This window comes from Armigeres subalbatus, chromosome 2 (genome assembly GCF_024139115.2).
Source record: "Armigeres subalbatus isolate Guangzhou_Male chromosome 2, GZ_Asu_2, whole genome shotgun sequence".
Taxonomy (NCBI): domain Eukaryota; kingdom Metazoa; phylum Arthropoda; class Insecta; order Diptera; family Culicidae; genus Armigeres; species Armigeres subalbatus.
Genome location: NC_085140.1, coordinates 291,617,315 through 291,637,605, shown reverse-complemented (window position 1 = coordinate 291,637,605; position 20,291 = coordinate 291,617,315). Strand labels below are relative to the sequence as shown.

At 42.7% G+C, this 20,291-nt stretch overlaps 1 protein-coding gene across 1 annotated transcript in view; it reads left to right on the top strand.

The window, feature by feature from the left end:
• The window catches only part of LOC134212406 (uncharacterized), a 55,054-nt gene extending 42,210 nt beyond the window's left edge, over positions 1 to 12,844 (top strand). The window contains exons 4-6 of the mRNA XM_062690237.1: positions 11,725 to 11,873; positions 11,944 to 12,222; positions 12,438 to 12,844. Of these exons, the coding sequence (XP_062546221.1) occupies positions 11,725 to 11,873; positions 11,944 to 12,222; positions 12,438 to 12,728 (719 nt within the window). The 3' untranslated portion in view covers positions 12,729 to 12,844. The remainder of the gene's footprint in view (positions 1 to 11,724; positions 11,874 to 11,943; positions 12,223 to 12,437) is intronic.
• The last annotated feature ends 7,447 nt before the right edge of the window (positions 12,845 to 20,291 follow it).

Below are 20,291 nucleotides of genomic sequence, written 5' to 3'. Positions count from 1 at the left end.
TACTACTTGGGCGAAGAATTGCCCGGCTGGCACGTGTTCATCCGACCCGACGGAAGGATTCGCAGGTAGTGTTTTCTTCGTAAGTTATGAATGGTGGAAACGAAAGAGCAAGGGGTCGTACACTAATTATGCCAGCATTTTTTCAGGATTATTCGAGCCCAAGAAAGTTTAAATTGCCAAAGGTTCTCCGTTTGTAATTCCAAAAGATGTCCGTCCTGTTCTTTGGTGTTCCTAACGGATTTATTCCTTCTATGCCTCTTCTCTGAACCAAACTCTTTTGGATTATTATCAATTTTGCTAATGTAACCACGTACATGTTGATAAGAACATTATTCAGAGCTTTATAATCATTTAAAAGAGTTTTATCTCATTTAATTCCACCATACTTGATGGTAACTTCACAGTAACTTCCAAAATACGTATTTCAATCTTAACAGAAACCTAACTTGTCTTTAAGATCTCGTACTTGACTCGACTAAGTCTTACACCGACTTTTTGACTTTTGAAATCTCGATATTCTACGTTGTCAAAAGTGCATGATTTTTGAATAATTTTGAATAATTCCTGTTCCTTCTAAACTCCATCCAGTTTCCTCAATGGCCGCCAGCTTGCCTGTCTAAAATTGGAAATTATTTTATTGGATATTTGTTGCAATGTTTCATTATTAAAAAATCTATGAAGTTCATTAGTACCATACCACGGAGGCAACTTCAGAATAATTTTCAAAGTTTTATTTTGAATCATTTTTTCTGGTATTGCAGCAACTAGCCCATATTGGAACAGCATATAACATGGCAGGTCTAAAAATTTGTTTTTAAATCAAAAAATTGTTCTTAGGACAAAGTCTTGATTTTCTGTTTATAAGTGGATATAGACACTTAATTTATATTATTTCTTTCATTTGGCGTGAATGCATTCAATGTGATTTTCAAAAGTTAATCATTGATCTAGCAGAAATCCTATATTTCATTGGACCAATTAATTGGAACCCTATCCATAGTGACGAAATATCTGCTAGAAAGTGTCAAATAAGAAGTTCTAGGCTTATCTGGGAAAATTATAAGCTGAGTTTTGGAAGCATTTGGGGAAATTTTCCATTTTTGCAAGTAAGTGGAGAAAATATCCAAACTTTTTTGCAATCAAATTGCTACAAATGACACGAAGGCTTCGCCCTTTGGCTGAGAGGCCCGTGTCATCTACAAACAAAAATTTTTGACATCCAGGTGGTAAATCAGGTGAGTCAGAAGTAAAAATGTTATACAATATGGGCCCCAGTATGCTGCCTTGGGGGAACATCAGCTCTTACAGGTAATCTATCAGATTTAGAATCTAATAAATAATTTTGGATCAGTTTAATAATGTACAGAGGAAAATTAAAATTAATCAATTTTATAATCAAACCTTCATGCAAAACACTGTCAAATGCTTTCTTCATATCAAGAAGAGCAACTTGTTACGATTAGTATTGTTCATCGAAATTATGTTCGTTACGACTAAAGTAAAAAGATCAAAATAAGTAAATCAAAGTAAAAGCACCCTGCACGCCTACACCAGAAAACATCTATACTTACTTGATACTTGATGGGCTACAGCTCTTCGATGAACCTACGTCGAATGGAGTATTTTTCTCCACTGTACTCAATCCTGGGCCAATCGCTTCCAGTTGCCCTGAACATTGAGCGCCCTCAGGTCCTCTTCAATTGCAAAAAGCCATCGTGTACATGGCCTTCCACGAAGCCTGCGGCCTCTTCCGGGTTCTCTACTAAATATTATCTTCGCTTGACGTTCTTCCGGCACACTGGACGGAAGAAAAAAAGTACCCTACGTTGAGTTTTTTTAAACTTAGTTTTGGGTTATTTTTTCTCTACTCTTTCATACACTCTTTCTTCTGTTGTCAAAACTAAAATAGCCAAACAATCCAACGACGCCAGCTCAATACGAGAAGCCAATTTTGAGTTTTATTACCTGAGGTCGAAATTGAGTGAATTAAACTTACATTTGGATAAATAAATTTTCCGTTGGGTACTTTTTTAACATGCACTCAGCGAAGTGGACTATCGAAATTCATAACTGGCGCCTTATGAATCTTCGACTGATTATTTCACCAACAGTGCTTTTATACGCAGTTACCTTCCCAAGTATTCAAGCGTCGATGGGCGTGTGGTCTACATACCGGCCTCCCGACCCCGACGTCCATGGTTCGAACCCAGTCTGCCGCATTTTGCTTCTTTTTTAAATGAAAATCATCATTCATAAGGCAACATATTGAAATTCATACCGATTCCTTGTGGCAAATTTTCATAAGGCGTTTGATTGAAAATCATACGTCCATTTTCCTCAGTGTGGGAGTAAAGGCAAACTACTTCGACCCTACTTACTCAATTTTGGCTCCCCGTACGGATGTTTGAGGTTGGGTGAATTAAACTCACTATTGGGTAGTTTACTTCTTCCGTGTGTAGTCTACCGTGTTGTATAAGTTTAATAATATCCAGCCCTTTATAGACCTGGTACAACTCGTGATTCATGCGATGCCGCCAGATACCGTTCTCCTGTTTGCCGCCGAGTATTGTCCGCAGCACCTTACGTTCAAACACTCCGAAAGCTCTCCGATCAGCCTCCTTTAACGTCCATGTTTCACGACCGTGTAAAGCTACCGGAAGAATCAGAGAGTATATACGCAATACGCCTTTTCACCCTGCGGGTAACATTATCGCACGTCGCTAATGCTCCAAGATACACAAATTCTTCTACCACTTCAAACTTTTCACCATACAGCACCGTTTCGCTACCACCACTACTAATGAACCCATATAGATTTCCAGCGACCATGTACTTCATTTTACTGGTATTGCTCGTAATCCAATCCAATCCTCGTTGTTTCCCTCTTAAAAGCCGCAAAAGCCTGTTCCATGGCACGGCGATCAATCCCGATAATATCGATATCGTCCGCGAATCCCAGGAGCATATGCGATCTTCTGATAATGTTACCGCTTCTTTGCACACCAGCTTTCCTTATCGCTCCATCGAGCGCTATATTGAACAGCAGATTCGAGAGTGTATCACCCTGCTTCCATCCATCTAAGGCAGTGGTTCTCAACCTGGGGTACATGTACCCCTGGGGGTACCTTCGCCGGGCCCAGGGGGTACCTCGGACAAAAATGCACAATGGCGGATATATTACAATTTTAATCAAAAATATTGATCAAGTTTTGAAGTATGTATATTTTAGTTATTTCAAGTAGATCCGAAACCTCTTTTCAAGTGGTTCGGAAGCCTCCATTCAAGAAGCCCGAAAACCTCCTCTCAATAGGCCTGGATGCCTTCTTTCAAAAGGCCCGGAAACCTTTTGTCAAGAGGCTTCGGAAACCTTAATTCTAAAAGGTGGGAATCCTCCTTTCAAGAGGTCCGGAAGCCTCCTTTAAAAAGGCCCGGAAGCCCTCTTTCAAGAGGCCCGGAAGACTCCTTTCAAGATGCCCGGAAGCCTCCTTTCAAGAGGCCCGGAAGCCTCCTTTCAAGAGGCCCGGAAGCCTCCTTTCAAGAGGCCCGGAAGCCTCCTTTCAAGAGGCCCGGAAGCCTCCTTTCAAGAGGCCCGGAAGCCTCCTTTCAAGAGGCCCGGAAGCCTCCTTTTAAGAGGCCCGGAAGCCTCCTCTCAAGAGTCCCGGAAGCCTCCTTTCAAGAGGCCCGGAAGCCTCCTTTCAAGAGGCCCGGAAGCCTCCTTTCAAGAGGCCCGGAAGCCTCCTTTCAAGAGGCCCGGAAGCCCCCTTTCAAGAGGCCCGGAAGCCTCCTTTCAAGAGGCCCGGAAGCCTCCTTTCAAGGGGCCCGGCGGCCTCCTTTCAAGTGGCCCGGAAGCCTCCTTTCAAGAGGCCCGGAAGCCTCCTTTCAAGAGGCCCGGAAGCCTCCTTTCAAGAGGCTCGGAAGCCTCCTTTCAAGAGGCTCCGAAGCCTCCTTTCAAGAGGCCAGGAAGCCTCCTTTCAAGAGGCCAGGAAGCCTCCTTTCAAGAGGCCAGGAAGCCTCCTTTCAAGAGGCCAGGAAGCCTCCTTTCAAGAGGCCCGGAAGCCTCCTTTCAAGAGGCCCGGAAGCCTCCTTTCAAGAGGCCCGGAAGCCTCCTTTCAAGAGGCCAGGAAGCCTCCCTTCAAGAGGCCCGGAAGCCTCCTTTCAAGAGGCCCGGAAGCCTCCTTTCAAGAGGCCCGGAAGCCTCCTTTCAAGAGGCCAGGAAGCCTCCTTTCAAGAGGCCCGGAAGCCTCCTTTCAAGAGGCCAGGAAGTCTCCTTTCAAGAGGCCCGGAAGCCTCCTTTCAAGAGGCCCGGAAGCCTTCTTTCAAGAGGCCCGGAAGCCTCCTTTCAGGAGGCCCAGGCTTCCTTTCAAGAGGCCCGGAAGCCTCCTTTAAGAGGCCAGGAAGCCTCCTTCCAAGAGGCCAGGAAGCCTCCTTTCAAGAGGCCAGGAAGCCTCCTTTCAAGAGGCCAGGAAGCTTCCTTTCAAGAGGCCCGGAAGGCTCCTTTCAAGAGGCCAGGAAGCCTCCTTTCCAGAGGCCAGAAGCCTCCTTTCAAGAGGCCCGGAAGCCTCCTTTCAAGAGGCCAGGCCTCCTTTCAAGAGGCCCGGAAGCCTCCTTTCAAGAGGCCCAGGAAGCCTCCTTTCAAGAGGCCAGAAGCCTCCTTTCAAGAGGCCCGGAAGCCTCCTTTCAAGTGGCCAGGAAGGCTCCTTTCAAGAGGCCCGGAAGCCTCCTTTCAAGAGGCCCGGAAGCCTCCTTTCAAGAGGCCCGGAAGCCTCCTTTCAAGAGGCCCGGAAGCCTCCTTTCAAGAGGCCCGGAAGCCTCCTTTCAAGAGGCCCGGAAGCCTCCTTTCAAGAGGCCCGGAAGCCTCCATTCAAGAGGCTTGGAAGCCTCCTTTCTAGAGGCCCGGAAGCCTTCTTTCAAGAGGCCGGAAGCCTCCTTTCAAGAGGCCCGGAAGCCTCCTTTCAAGAGGCCCGGAAGCCTCCTTTCAAGAGGCCCGGAAGCCTCCTTTCAAGAGGCCCGGAAGCCTCCTTTCAAGAGGCCCGGAAGCCTCCTTTCAAGAGGCCCGGAAGCCTCCTTTCAAGAGGCCCGGAAGCCTCCTTTCAAGAGGCCCAAGCCTCCTTTCAAGAGGCCTGAGCCTCCTTTCAAGAGGCCCGGAAGCCTCCTTTCAAGAGGCCAGAAGCCTCCTTTCAAGAGGCCAGGAAGCCTCCTTTCAAGAGGCCTGAAGCCTCCTTTCAAGAGGCCCAGGCCTCCTTTCAAGAGGCCAGGAAGCCTCCTTTCAAGGGGCCCGGAAGCCTCCTTTCAAGGGGCCTGGAAGCCTCCTTTCAAGAGGAAGCCTCCTTTCAAGGGTCCCAGGAAGCCTCCTTTCAAAAGGCCAGGAAGCCTCCTTTCAAGAGGCCAGGAAACCTCCTTTCAAGAGGCCAGGAGCCTCCTTTCAAGAGGCCCGGAAGCCTCCTTTCAAGAGGCCAGGAAGCCTCCTTTCAAGAGGCCCGGAAGCCTCCTTTCAAGAGGCCCAGGAAGCCTCCTTTCAAGAGGCCCGGAAGCCTCCTTTCAAGAGGCCCGGAAGCCTCCTTTCAAGAGGCCCGGAAGCCTCCTTTCAAGAGGCCCAGGAAGCCTCCTTTCAAGAGGCCAGGAAGCCTCCTTTCAAGAGGCCAGAAGCCTCCTTTCAAGAGGCCAGGAAGCCTCCTTTCAAGAGGCCCGGAAGCCTCCTTTCAAGAGGCCCAGAAGCCTCCTTTCAAGAGGCCAGGAAGCCTCCTTTCAAGAGGCCCGGAAGCCTCCTTTCAAGAGGCCCGAAGCCTCCTTTCAAGAGGCCAGGAAGCCTCCTTTCAAGAGGCCCGGAAGCCTCCTTTCAAGAGGCCTGAAGCCTCCTTTCAAGAGGCCAGGAAACCTCCCTTCAAGAGGCCCGGAAACCTCCTTTCAAGAGGCCAGGAAGCCTCCTTTCAAGAGGCCAGGAAGCCTCCTTTCAAGAGGCCCGGAAGCCTCCTTTCAAGAGGCCCGGAAGCCTCCTTTCAAGAGGCCAGGAAGCCTCCTTTCAAGAGGCCAGGAAGCCTCCTTTCAAGAGGCCAGGAAGCCTCCTTTCAAGAGGCCAGGAAGCCTCCTTTCAAGAGGCCAGGAAGCCTCCTTTCAAGAGGCCAGGAAGCCTCCTTTCAAGAGGCCAGGAAGCCTCCTTTCAAGAGGCCAGGAAGCCTTCTTTCAAGAGGCCAGGAAGCCTCCTTTCAAGGGGCCCGGAAGCCTCCTTTCAAGGGGCTCGGAAGCCTCCTTTCAAGGGGCCCGGAAGCCTCCTTTCAAGAGGCTTGGAAGCCTCCTTTCAAGAGGCCAGGAAGCCTTTTTCAAGAGGCCAAGAAGTCAACTTTCAAGAGGCCAGGAAGCCTTCTTTCAAGAGGCCAGGAAGCCTTCTTTCAAAAAGGCCAGGAAGCCTCCTTTCAAAAGGGCCAGGTAGCCTCCTTTCAAAAGGGCCAGGAAGCCTCCTTTCAAGAGGCCAGGAAGCCATCTTCAAGAGGCCAGAAGCCTCCTTCCAAGAGGCAGGAAGCCTCCTTCCAAGAGGCCCGGAAGCCTCCTTTCAAGAGGCCAGGAAGCCTCCTTTCAAGAGGCCCGGAAGCCTCCTTTCAAGAGGCCCGGAAGCCTCCTTTCAAGAGGCCCGGAAGCCTACCTTCAAGAGGCCAGGAAGTCTCCTTCCAAAAACCCAGAAAGCCTCCTTTCAAGAGGCCAGGAAGCCTCCTTCCAAGAACCCAGAAAGCCTCCTTTCAAGAGGCCAGGAAGCCTCCTTCCAAGAACCCAGAAAGCCTCCTTTCAAGCGGCCAGGAAGCCTCCTTTCAAGAGGCCAGGAAGCCTCCTTTCAAGAGGCCTGGAAGCCTCCTTTCAAGAGGCCAGAAGCCTCCTTTGAAGAGGCCAGGAAGCCTCCTTTCACGAGGCCCGGAAGCCTCCTTTCAAGAGGCCTGGAAGCTTCCTTTCAAGAGGCCCGGAAGCCTCCTTTCAAGAGGCCCGGAAGCCTCCTCACAAGAGGCCCGGATGCCTCCTTTCAAGAGGCCCGGAAGCCTCCTTTCAAGAGGCAAGGAAGCCTCCTTTGAAGAGGCCAGGAAGCCTCCTTCAAGAGGCCCGGAAGCCTCCTTTCAAGAGGCCCGGAAGCCTCCTTTCAAGAGGCCAGGAAGCCTCCTTTCAAGAGGCCCAGGAAGCCTCCTTTCAAGAGGTCTGGAAGAATCCTTTTAAGAGGCCTGGAAGCCTCCTTTTAAGAGGCCCAGAAGCCTCCTTTCAAGAGGCCCGGAAGCATCCTTTCAAGAGGCCCGGAAGCCTCTCTTCAAGAGGCCCGGAAGCCTCCTTTCAAGAGGTACCTGGCCGGGGTTCAGCTTCCCAGCCCCACTACCCTTGTTCGGGGTAGTAACCCTTCGCGTTTTGGAGCGGCCCCCAGGGAGCTCATCCCCTGGAGATTGTCTCCCCGTTTTTGTGTCTGCTCCATTGGAGCAGTCACCCCCGACGTGCCCGCAAATACTTGAGCCTCAGTCTGGGTAGACTTTGGCACCACCGTCTTCGCTGGCACGCCCTCGGTCGATTCGACCTTGCCCGAGTCCGCGAATCCTTGGGCCTCAGACTTGGTAGACCTCGACTCCACGGATTTCACGGGTTTACATTAGGCCGTCCCGACCGCCCTCTCCAGCTTGGCGTCCAGCATCGACTTTCGAAGTTTCAGCAAGCTCCTCTTGAGTTCCTTACTGATATTATGCTTCGATGACGCAAAGTCGATGATGGCGTTCAGCTATTCCGTCGCCACCTCGAAGGCCGAAAGCCCATCGTGTTTGCGGTTCATCGCTTTCACAAGCCATGGGCCGTCTATAACCTCTACCGGTGGAGCATGGGAGATGGTTAAGTGACTCACGCTGGCGCTGCGCACTGAGCTGCCGACTATTGCATCTGGCCTCCTAGGCGGAGACCTGAACAACCAAACCTCTAGCGAAGGGGTTGTCGCCTACACTACTACCACTAGTTGAAGAATTGACTTGGTTTTCCATTTTGGTCCCACGAGTTGCTCGGGAAAAGAGGCCCACCACGCCAGAGCCCAGCAGGACGCGGTAAGGGACAATTACTGTGGAGGGTGCCCAGGTACCCCACAGGCTCCGTTAAAGGCCTAGCACATTATTTTACCCCCCCTGGCCATGCATCCCCTCGGCACGGGTCACTTAACGCCTTGGGATTAGGGGTTAGGGACGATGGTCCCCTTGGTCGCACCCACTCACTCTAGCTGATGTCAGAAGGAAAACAGTGCCCAGGCTGCACTACCAGCTAAGTACACAACCCTTAGCTGGCGGTCAATTGTCATCGGAAGACCCGTAGAAGCGTGAGATTGGAACTTGTGAGGACCAGAGCTGTGTAGGTCGCTCCTTCCCAGATGTCAACTCACCATTTCGCAGCCCTGTGTGTATGTATGTGCGCAAAAAGTCTAGCCCACTTTTAGGCACTTAACCTTACCTGATTTGCTCGCAACAAGTTGTATTCGACGCAGAATTCCGTCCCATTGTTTTCTATCGAAAATTGGCCGGATCGGACTATGGGCTCAGAAGTTTTGATCAAAATACTTTTTTAGACAACAACAAGTGGAAATGTCTAGCCCACTTTTCAGGCACTTAACCTTAACCGATTTGCTTGCAACAATTTGCATTCGACGCAGAATCTTGTTCCATTATTTCCTATTGAAAATTGACCGGTTCGAAGAAGTTATATTCAAAATAGCCGCGTAGTCGATAGCAGTTCTATTCTGCTGTCAGGTTTTATTTACATGAACATTAAAAAATGTGTGTGAATTCGTAGCTATTGAAGTCAAATGTCATCGACAAATACAGATTGAAAATTGTCTCAAGTCCTGATAAAGCTTGTAGTCGGAATAGGCTCTCAAAATAGCTTTAGTTACATTCTCAATATTTCGAAGATACCGTGATTTTGGAACATGTGTAATATGAATAGTTCACTATTTTGGTTTTAATTCTTTCGAAAATAGACGCATTCAGGCTTTTGATTGATTATTTGTTTACAATTTAACTTCAAAAAAAAAAAATTCTTTGCAATGAAACTGCCATAGCATCATTTCATGAACGAATATGACTCGATTTTTAGCAAGGATAAATTTTATCTGCCCCTGATTTCATCTTGATATGGTTTCTCCACGATCCAATTTTGACACATATTTGAAAGTCTATATTATAGTAAAAACCATTAATTGCTTTATATTTGTTCTAATTGATCTCTCTATAGAATTTTTCTCGACACATTTTATAATGAGCGAGAAAGGCATCATCACCGCCAGGTGGATAAATCTGTTTTTTTTTTCAAGAATTTTCGTTAATTTCGAAACGGGTTTCGAACTGGGATCCAACTTCGTGACATTATTCTTGAAGTTGGTCTTTCTCAGAATAGCAAAACGGTTTTTAATTTAATTTTGTAAATCTCGCCAAATAACTTTCAACGCGGGATTGCAAGTTTTTTGGTATTGCCTTCGCCTCACATTTTTAAGACGGATCAGAAGCTAAAGATCGTCGTCAATAATAATGGAGTTGAATTTGATTTCACATTTAGGAATTGCAATGTCACTGACTTCGGCAATTAAATTTGTCAAAGATACGAGAGCATTATCAATATCGCTTTTGGTATCGGGAGGAATATCAACATCAAAACTCCTATCGATATACGTTTTATATAAATCCCAATCAGCTTAATGATAATTAAAAGTAAACCTGATTGGATTGTTAATGGCTTCTTGTGAGATTTCAAACGTCATAGGAAGGTGATCAGAGTCAAAGTCAGTAAGAGTTACCAATTGGCAACACAGGACTTGAATCCGTTAAAACTAAATCAATTGTAGAAGGATTTTGACTGGGAGAAAAACAAGTTGGTCCATTGGGATATTGAATAGTATAAAATCCGCATACTATAAAAGATGTTTGCAATCGCCAAAGGATCCCGGCAAAGCGCGACAGTCATCCTTCTTTGCAATCTGAAATAAAACCTTGATCATCTGAAGGTTACTCAAAATCTGATTCCAAAAACCCGGTAACAGATACCACAATTGGCAAAGTCCTTTGTTTTTTCGCATGAATCGAATCACCCAGGTGAGGTAGATTCTATTTGCCCAATTTCGTCATGAATCAAATCGAATTGATTGCTCAGTTTGATAGAGTTCCAGTTTGAAGAGTTATTTTCAATGTTAGAGTTAGAAGGAACATCTAAAGTTTCATGCTTTCTTCTACTTTTCCGTGCTTTGGCAGGGCGGTCTTGAAGCCTTGTTGCTTTGAAGGCAGTGGAAAATTCAGAGATTCCCCCTTCCTCTTGTTTTTGTTAATACTCATTACTGAGCTTGGAGACGTGACCTTCTAAGAGGTTATTTCCCAGAACGGTGTCCTTGCAGGATTACTAACGCTAGTCGGAATTTTACTTCCGCAAACGAGTTCAAGGTAAAACGAAGGCACGGGTAGTATTAAAAACTTCCTTCAGCAAAAAGAACTGAAAACCGCACAGTACAAGAGCACAATGCGGTCTGATTACTATCACTCAAAATAATCCAAACGTCATTATTACGTGAAAACATAGGTGGCTTTTTTCCATCACCTTTTCCACGTAACTGCTATGTGAAACGTAAGTAAACAAATAATGAACTCATGAACACTCACTTCACCAGAGTGGCATGTAACACCTACGTGATTTTTTGGTGACTTACACGATATGATGCGGTAGCTTTTAGATGATGTGTCGATGAATTGTATACATATTTTGATTAAAAAACAAGTTATTTTCTGTTGACTATTATTATTCCAAATATTCTATCGTGTGAAAAAGGAATGAAAACTTCTCAAGTTTTTAAGATAATTTTACTATATTTATTGAAGACAGGTAACATAGATATGGCTTATGCTAGGACTTTTATGTCTTTATTCATAACCCCATTGCAAAAAGTGTTTTGTGAAATAACTTTGCATAGTGGAAAGGTATTCGTGGCGGCAATCTGAGTTGATTACACGATTCCTGCAAATATATAAACAATCTTTTATGTACGATTTGATTATTGTGCAATTTGGAATATAATCACTCACTGGCGTAGTTTTTTTTTTGCTTCACTAGTTCCGGTTACCTCACACTTGAAACATAAAAATTAACTCCCATCTTAGGCTACGACTTATTTACCTCAATTTTTAAAGTTGGTTTTTCACAATAAATAATAATGTTAGCTTAATATACTATACTGTTTAACAACAAATCTTGTCGCTTCAGTACATTTTTTAGAATGAATACAAACATAAGCTGTCAAAATGAACATCAGTCGTGTACATGATTTTCACGTAACAGTGACGAAGCTGTCATAGTAAAAGTGACATTATGTTCGTGTAACGTCTATCTTATGTCCGATAATAGCTACCGTCATCAGATAAAACTGCAAAGATGTTCATTTTCTGCAATCTACGTGATTTTCCACGTAGCATGGATGTGTGGATTATTTTGAGTGTACTTTATATATTTTCGGTAATGTTGTGCATTGAGTTCCACGGAAAATCTGTGAAATAACCTATTTTTGAAGCAAACAAATCTGCTGCTGAGAATTTAGTAAAACTGGCAGGAATCTGTTAAACGATAGTTAGGTGTGTTTATTCAAGGAATGAGTATAGCTTCCAATTCACCCCCAAAATGACCATTGTCTACTACTTGCCTATACTGCAAGCGATTTGGTTTTAACTCACCTCTCTTTTCCTACTTGCACAGAAAATCGTATGCAATCATCCGGCCGCGTTGAATATCTTTTCATGGAGGTTGATGAGGAGATCGAAATCAAGCTCACCACGCAGCATTTTTTCATGCTTCCCAGCGATGAAAATTTGTGCGCCACCGAAATGGAAATGAGCTCTACAAGGGTGCGATGATTCACTTATCACTATAGATGATTTATGTTGTTGTGATTGATACGAGGGTTTTTTTTAACAGTGTGGTGAACTGTGTCACTGGCGCCACGTGATCAGCATCGTTGGCTGTACTGGTCCTTGGATGGCGGCCGATGGAGTAGAACTTTGCGACACGGCCAACGAAACGCAACAGCTAATCAAGCACTACAAACGGCTGGAAGATCTGGACGGTCGCGTTTGTGGCTGCTATCAACCGTGCTCAACTACCATCTTTACGGCTTATGTAATGAACAGGAAGGACTACAGCATCGATGTCCCGTCAGGACAGCTTTGGTTGTATTACACTTCGAAAATGGTGACGGTAAATATGTTTTTGCTTCAAGTGGGAGTTTGAATTTTGAATTCCTAACGTTTCTTCGAATAAAGTGTGTACCTAAATTTTATACATCCCGTTCCAATATTGCGATATAAGTCGATATACATATAACGAAAAATACCCTTCCTCGGAAAGCCATTGATTCACCATGTGCAACAAATGAGCATAAAACAAGAAACATTTTGTTGTTTCCATTCCAGATCATCGAGGAATTCCACAGCTACGATCTGACGCAGTTCGTGGCTGACTTGGGAGGATCGCTAGGCTTCCTGTTGGGTCTTTCGGTGCTCGGGCTGATAGGACTGTTGGAGAAGATCGTTGCGCTGTTGTTCATTCGCAACTTGATTGCTGAAAAAAGAAACCGAACCAACGAGAGAAAGTCCAAGCCGTCAAACGAAAAGGGAATTGAGAATTCCGACGATCCGTGCCAAAATTGTAGCACCACGGAGTGCAGTGACACAACGCTGGCAGTTGCAGATGTCAAGAAATAATCGTCAAATTAAGCGTATCATTTTTGCAACATGTCTAATATTTAGATTAACGTTCGTTTAGAGAATTAAGATGACCCCCTGTCATAAATATATTTACGCAAATGTCCCTGAACAAATCACCCGCAATTATTCGTTTCAATTAAAATTTAAGGCAATGAGAGTGACGCGGTAAGGAGCCACAGACGAAGATCGATGGTAATGCTGTGCAAACAAACATCAGTGTGCAAAAGTATAAATTTTGCGCTTCCAACCATCAAATCCCAAACGAGAGGTGGTCTGTGACGTGTTTCTCGTTCTTGCAGATATTTATAGTCAATTTGCATAGGATTGTTTATTTTGGCCATTCTTTCTCGCTGTGGTTGGAAATGTATATCCTCTACATATATATGCAGATATATGTGGGGTTTGTGGAATTCGATAAATGTTTGAAAAACATTAAGTGGAAAATGTTTAAGGTATTGGTGCATTAGAAAATATTATTATGTTCAATAAGTTCAATTCAGCTTATGGCCCTTTTATAGATAGGGCAAGAGAAACCTTCCTACGGCTATGGCAGCTAATGCATGAAAACGGATTTCCGAATAAACTGATACAGTTGGTCAAGGCGACGATGGATCGGATGATGTGCGTAGTTCGAGTTTCACGGGCATACGCGAGTCCCTTCGAAACGCGCAGAGGGTTACGGCAAGGTTACGGTAGGGATTGACACGAGTGGTACGATTTTCAGGAAGTCCGCTCAGTTATTTGGTTTCGCCGACGTTATTGATATCATAGCCCGTTACTTTGAGAAGCTAGGAGAAACCTAGATCAGACTGAAGATGGAAGCATAGGGGATCGGACTAGTCATCAATACGTAGACTGACCATACTTATCGTATTTAACAGGACAGCACCGGTTATCATTTTCATTTGAGTCAGTTTTTTTACGTGTTGATCAGGATACATTGAACATTGGCCAATTCCATTCGTTGTTTCGGAACCGGACGGAACCTTGATAGATAAGCGTTTCCTTCTGCATGAATCATTCCAAGTACGTATACTACAGAATAATTTCGTATCACATTTAGTTACAGTAGAATCTCATCCACATCTTATTCAATAATTCAAAATCTATTTTCAAATGCCAAAAAATCAAAATACAAAAAAGATATAAAATTCAATAAAATACGAATAATACGCACTCAAAATAATTGTCACTTTAATTCCACTATAAAAAGTCATGTAGACTTTAAAAATCGAAACTTTCATCGGTCTTACTGAAATCAAATAAAACTGACTCAAATCACAAGTGCATCTTAATAAGAAATGTAGTGGAATTCATCAAGAAACATAGAAAATAATATCTATATACTCTTCTAGTGAATTCTACTCAAAATGAATGTATGAAAAATATATGAGTGGGGTTCTCAGAGCGAAATGTATGTTTATTAACAATCGCTAATGAAACATTTTGCAGAAGCATTATGAGAACGATTTGCAAAAAACATGTTTGAGTTTGAATTAATTTTCTACTCCTTTTTTTGCCCTCGTCCGCTTCTAGTGGACGGGATATCAATTACAGGGATATCATAGAAAAAAAATCGAAGTTTCACTTAAAATTTAAGTACATGGCCAATCGAAAATTCACTTAAATTTTATTTTATTTTCTAGTGAATTGAGAATAATGAGTGCCATCACTAATAAATCATTTAACTTTTACACACGAAACTACATGGAAAATATCTGCATATGTTTTCAAGTAGCTTCTAAGTGAAAATTATTTTGAGTGCGGATCAAAATTGATTCAATTTCCGATACCCCGTGGGTATACCCCGTTAGGCATAAAGACGTTAGGCATAATGGACATTAGGCATAACGGACGATAAGCATAATATACGTTAGGCATAATGAACGTTTGGCATAATTTGCCTTCTTTATGTCATCGTCCATTATGCCTAACGTTCATTATACCTAACGTCCATTATGCCTAACGTTTTTATGCCTAACGGGGTATACCCACGGGGTATCGGAAATTGAATCAATTTTGATCCATTGATTTGTTCCCAAACTTATTTCTATGCACTTGCCATGTAGGTAGATAAAATTATTCTTATTTGTATTACTCCAGCTTTCCTCCATGGGAATATCTTCACGGATTTTTTCTCCCAATTGCATTCGCGAAAAGTACAACACCTCCGAAAAAACTCACTTGTCATCCATAAGCGCAGCGAGACTGCGTGATTCAGATCCATGCAAGTTCCGGATGATTATAACAAGCAGGGTTCGAAAACAAAGCACATGATTGGAAGAAGCTCATGAGAGGACAAGTGGAGTGTCAGACTCCACCAATCGAGTGACAGGTTTTTATTTATTTATTTTCAGACGAACACCGAAGTGGCCTGTGCAGTGCATATAAGTCTTCTCCATTCAGCTCGGACCAGCTACACGTCGCTACATTGTCCTCTGTAAGCCCCTGGCTGCTCAATGTGAAAATTAGTTTGAGAATTACTACCGAGGACGGGGTCGCTTATTACTCGTTGCACTGTCAGAGACCCAGGGCAGCAGGGACTATGTCCAAGGGCTTGACGATCCCTCCCCAGGCCATCTGCGAGTTGTGGCGCCTGTCTAGGATGTGGTGGGGTTTGACAGTGGGCCCTGTTAAACCTCTATAAAAAGCTGCATGAATCCGCAAGTATGCTCCGCCAAAGCGACCGTGTGCTTCTCAAAGCGCGCAAGCCCAAGTCCTGGTGTTAGGTGGGACGCTAAACAGCCCTGACACGATGGCCCTCCGACGAGACAGGAGGTTTCGGCAGGCCCAATAAGCCGCCTTTAAAAACAACTATTACGAACGACATAGAAGATAATACGACTCGATACAATCGGCAATGACCTAGGCGACGAATAAAGGATCACGATTGGAAGCTTCACGCAGAAAAACCTATGTTAAAAACAAACATATTCTAGGTAAATCCAAACAATAATTCAGTTTGTTCTGGCATCAAAAATAAATGTGTTTGGATCAAACATATTATTGCATTTGATGCGAACGAAAACTTTCTTTTGAATCAAATGTGCGTTTCAACTTGTTTCAACCAGCTAAATGTTTGAAGCAAACATGGATATTATTGTTTTGGTTAGGCCATTCATAATATTTTCTTATCAACTCTACCAATTTTCATATTCTGGTAGTTTCACTACCAGATTTCACAATTCCAATCGTTCATATTTCATTTACTTACCTTTCTGTACCTGAAAAACATCCTTATCATCAATTTGGAAGCAAGAAAACATATTATTCCTCGCTTGCTCCTGCTCCTCTGTTGACCTCCGATCGGATCCGATCCGAACTCGAGTTTTTGTTTACTTTTGCAAGAGCGAGCGAGGGGCTGCCCACTAGTGTACGTATAAAACAAACAGGGATTTAATTTGGTTTTAAAAATAAATATGCTTGATTCAAACATTTTACCATTTTGGAAGTAAACATGTATATTTTTGAAGCAAATGAATGAAATTTGTATCCGTGTTGGAACATGGAACTGCAAGTCGCTAGGCTTCGCAGGTTGCGACAGGATAATCTACGATGAATTACATCCCCGCAACTTCGATGTCGTAGCGCTGCAGGAAATCTGCTGGACAGGACAGAAAGTGTGGAAAAGCGGGCATCGAGCGGCTACCTTCTACCAAAGCTGTGGCACCACCAACGAGCTGGGAACCGGCTTCATAGTGCTGGGAAAGATGCGCCAACGCGTGATTGGGTGGCAGCCAATCAACGCAAGGATGTGCAAGCTGAGGATAATAGGCCGTTTCTTCAACTATAGCATCATCAACGTGCACTGCCCAAACGAAGAGAGATCCGACGACGAGAAAGAAGCGTTCTATGCGCAGCTGGAGCAGACATACGATGGATGCCCACTGCGGGACGTCAAAATCGTCATCGGTGACATGAACGCTCAGGTAGGAAGGGAGGAAATGTATAGACCGGTCATCGGACCGGATAGTCTGCATACCGTATCGAACGACAATGGCCAACGATGCATAAACTTTGCAGCCTCCCGCGGAATGGTAGTCCGAAGCACCTTCTTTCCCCGCAAGAATATCCACAAGGCCAGATGGAAATCACCTAATCAAGTGACGGAAAACCAAATCGACCACGTTCTAATCGACGGTAAATTCTTCTCCGACATCACGAACGTACGCACTTACCGCAGTGCGAATATTGAATCCGACCACTACCTCGTTGCAGTATGCCTGCGCTCAAAACTCTCGACGGTGATCAACACGCGTCGGAGTCGTCCACCGCGGCTAAACATTGGGCGGCTACAAGACGGTAGACTAGCCCAAGACTACGCACAGCAGCTGGAAGTGGCACTATCAACGGAAGAGCAGCTAGGCGCAGCATCTCTTGAAGATGGCTGGAGAGATATTCGATCCGCCATTGGAAGCACCGCAACCGCTGCACTAGGCACGGTGGCTCCGGATCAGAGGAACGACTGGTATGACGGCGAATGTGAGCAGTTAGTTGAGGAGAAGAATGCAGCATGGGCGAGATTGCTGCAACACCGCACGAGGGGGAACGAGGCACGATACAAACGGGCGCGGAACAGACAAAACTCAATTTTCCGGAGGAAAAAGATGGCTAGATATCTTTTAAAACGTTACACACTCATCGAACGTTCAAACTAGACTCTTTATTAATTCAAATTCTTAACTTAACTTGAGCTCCCATTTGGAGGTACCTGAAGTCATTATATAAATCACACCGTCGGCACTAGCGTGCGACGGGTAGCATGGGAACAGCTTGCCCTGGGAACAACCATAAAGCGATGACTCTGTAAAACGACACTTCCAAAACGAAGTGCATAAGCATTGCAAAAGGCATCGACTTGATGAGTCGCTGGATTATGGAGTCTAGAATTATATACGGCATGCCGCAAGGAATGCGATTTTATGGAATTGAACTAGGGTCGGTGACATACGTGATACGCATGCTACACCACCACCCTTTACTGAAAAATGATTGAAGATCATTTTTAATTTTGACTTCAAATACCTCTCACAAATTACAATGATTATAATCCTGTTCCTTCAGTAAATTTTTCTTTCTTACATTTTAAGCTCATCCCTCCTTTGGAAAAGAATGATTTCACATGGTACAATGGCAATGGCAATATGTTTGTTATGATATTTTGTTGGTGGTTGTTTTCCATAATTCTATCTGATAATGGGTGAATTGCATTCTCAATTTCGTGTGATTCAAAATAAAGGATAAGTTTCATTAGTATTTAAGAATATGCTATCATTTTAATTTTTAAAATATCAATTCGAAAGGTGTGCAATAATAATCTCCACTTTTCAGTGTACATTCCACTAAAAAACTCTATATATATATATTTTTAAATAATTAAATTGCAGTTGAAGTAGTGTTATACAAATAATAATAATGCTTTTGTCCAATATGCTTTGGATTATTTACTGAAGATCGGTAGACATTCATTCAAATACCTTTAGTTTTTCTCTAACGAACCGATAATTTTGTGAAATCTACGTTTTAATATACAAAACCGAGTTTAGGTAAAAGAAATGCTTCTTCATTTGTAACTGCTTCGTACACATGAAGTTGATCAGGCTTCTGTGTTTGAACGTTGCAATGAATAACATTTTCTTGTTTTTAAGAAATGGAACTGGTAATTTAATCAATTTAAGCGAAAAGGTCTCAATATGAATTTTGCTAAAGCAGTTTTTATTTCTTCTGTATAATTCGTTACGTCTTACGAAATATGTAGTAGAAAAATTAATGTTGCATGGAAAAAAAATCATATAATTAAGGACAGATCCAAAATCAATAAAGTATTAAATATATATATTTGAACATTCTGATTTTTGTTCAACGTTGTCGCTATCCATGACAAAATTATTATAGCTGATAAACAATTTTTCCTATATTCTATGACGTCCTTCTGCTCTTCATTGAGGCAGGCATCCGGGTAATAATAAAAAAACGAGCGTGCACAGACTTATCTGGTCGCTTTTCAAATTAATTTAGGCAACAAGCACTAGAGCTTGGCCATTTCTTCTTCCGGGCATCCGGTATCCTTTTAATCCGGGCATCTGGGGCAATATTTTAAAATTCAATAATAAATAAATACGTGGGTGCAGGCCTGCAAACCCTTTTTTCTATCACTTTTAGCACCCAGGCATTCCTTGCTATGGATTTTAAGCCTTTTCGCATAGCTAAAGAGAATATTATGATTTTGTTTCCTAATTCTAACAACCTTCTGGGGATTTTAAGCCTTTTCGCCCAGGGGTTGAGTAAATAAATAATGAAATGTATTGGTTTTTTAACGAAATTCTGGGGATTTTAAGCCTTTTCGCCCAGTAATTACGTAATAAATAATAAAATGAAATAAATATGTTTGAGTTTACTTTGTAATTTGTTGATATTATTATTTATGTGTTTTTTGTAGTTGACATTATAAAGTTTTTAGCCATTTTATTTGTATTTTGTTTAGTTTTATTTTAGAAATATCTAATCATATCATATTTTATATTTCTACATTTTATATTCAAATTTTCATTATTCGAGGGTTGTTATTAATGATTTTTAAATATTTAAGTTATTTATTTGTTACTGTTGACAAATTATAACAGTTTTGTTTTTGAATTGAGTTTTTCAATTGTTAATTTTGCTTTTGTTTATGAGTTCATTATAATATAATTATTGTGTTGAATTTAAATCTTACTTTTTTTTAGTAATATCAGAAATATTTGAAAAAATTTAGTATGTTGCAAATCTTGATTTTGGAATTTTATATTTTCTTTATATATTATTATTTATAAGATATTTTTGTTTTAGGTATATTTTATTAAAAATTAATAACACGGGGAAAAATTCTTAACGTTTTACATCGTAGTAGCAAAACTAAACGTTCAAAATGAAAGTACTGTGAGTTCACCTCTATTTGTGAAAATGTAAAATATAGTCCGAGAAGGAAAACATGTTTTTTTTATTATTGGAAAGAAGAAACAAAAAATAAGGGTATAACTCAGGAAAATCGACACATACTTTATGGCAAAAATCCATGTATTTTGAAATATGTATATCATGCGTCGGCACATACTTAATTGCATACAAATTCACAAAGGGTTACTATGACCCACATGGATAGTATGTGTGAACACTCATGCAATGCATGCGGGGGCATGGAATATATGTGTCGAAAATATGGAATCCATTTCGCTATCCCCATTGCAAAATCCATGTTTGAACTCATGAATATAATGCGGAGATTTTTGTAAGTGTAGGGATAAATTTATAATGAATACCAAATATTGTGTTTGATTGATCATTTTTTTTTGTTATTGATTGGTAATGATCAATGTTTACGAAATTTGCATTGTTTTTAATTTTGAAGGCAAATTTGAGCCAGATAAATATAGCCATTCACTTTTATACGGTGAATAGTAGGATAGAGGAGAAAGAAACTTGTACGATTAGGTTAAAATCAATTAAGTAATACAGAAAGAATGCAAAAAATGTTTTTTTCTTCCTTGGATGATCAAAGTGAAAACTTTTGCTCGAAGAAAA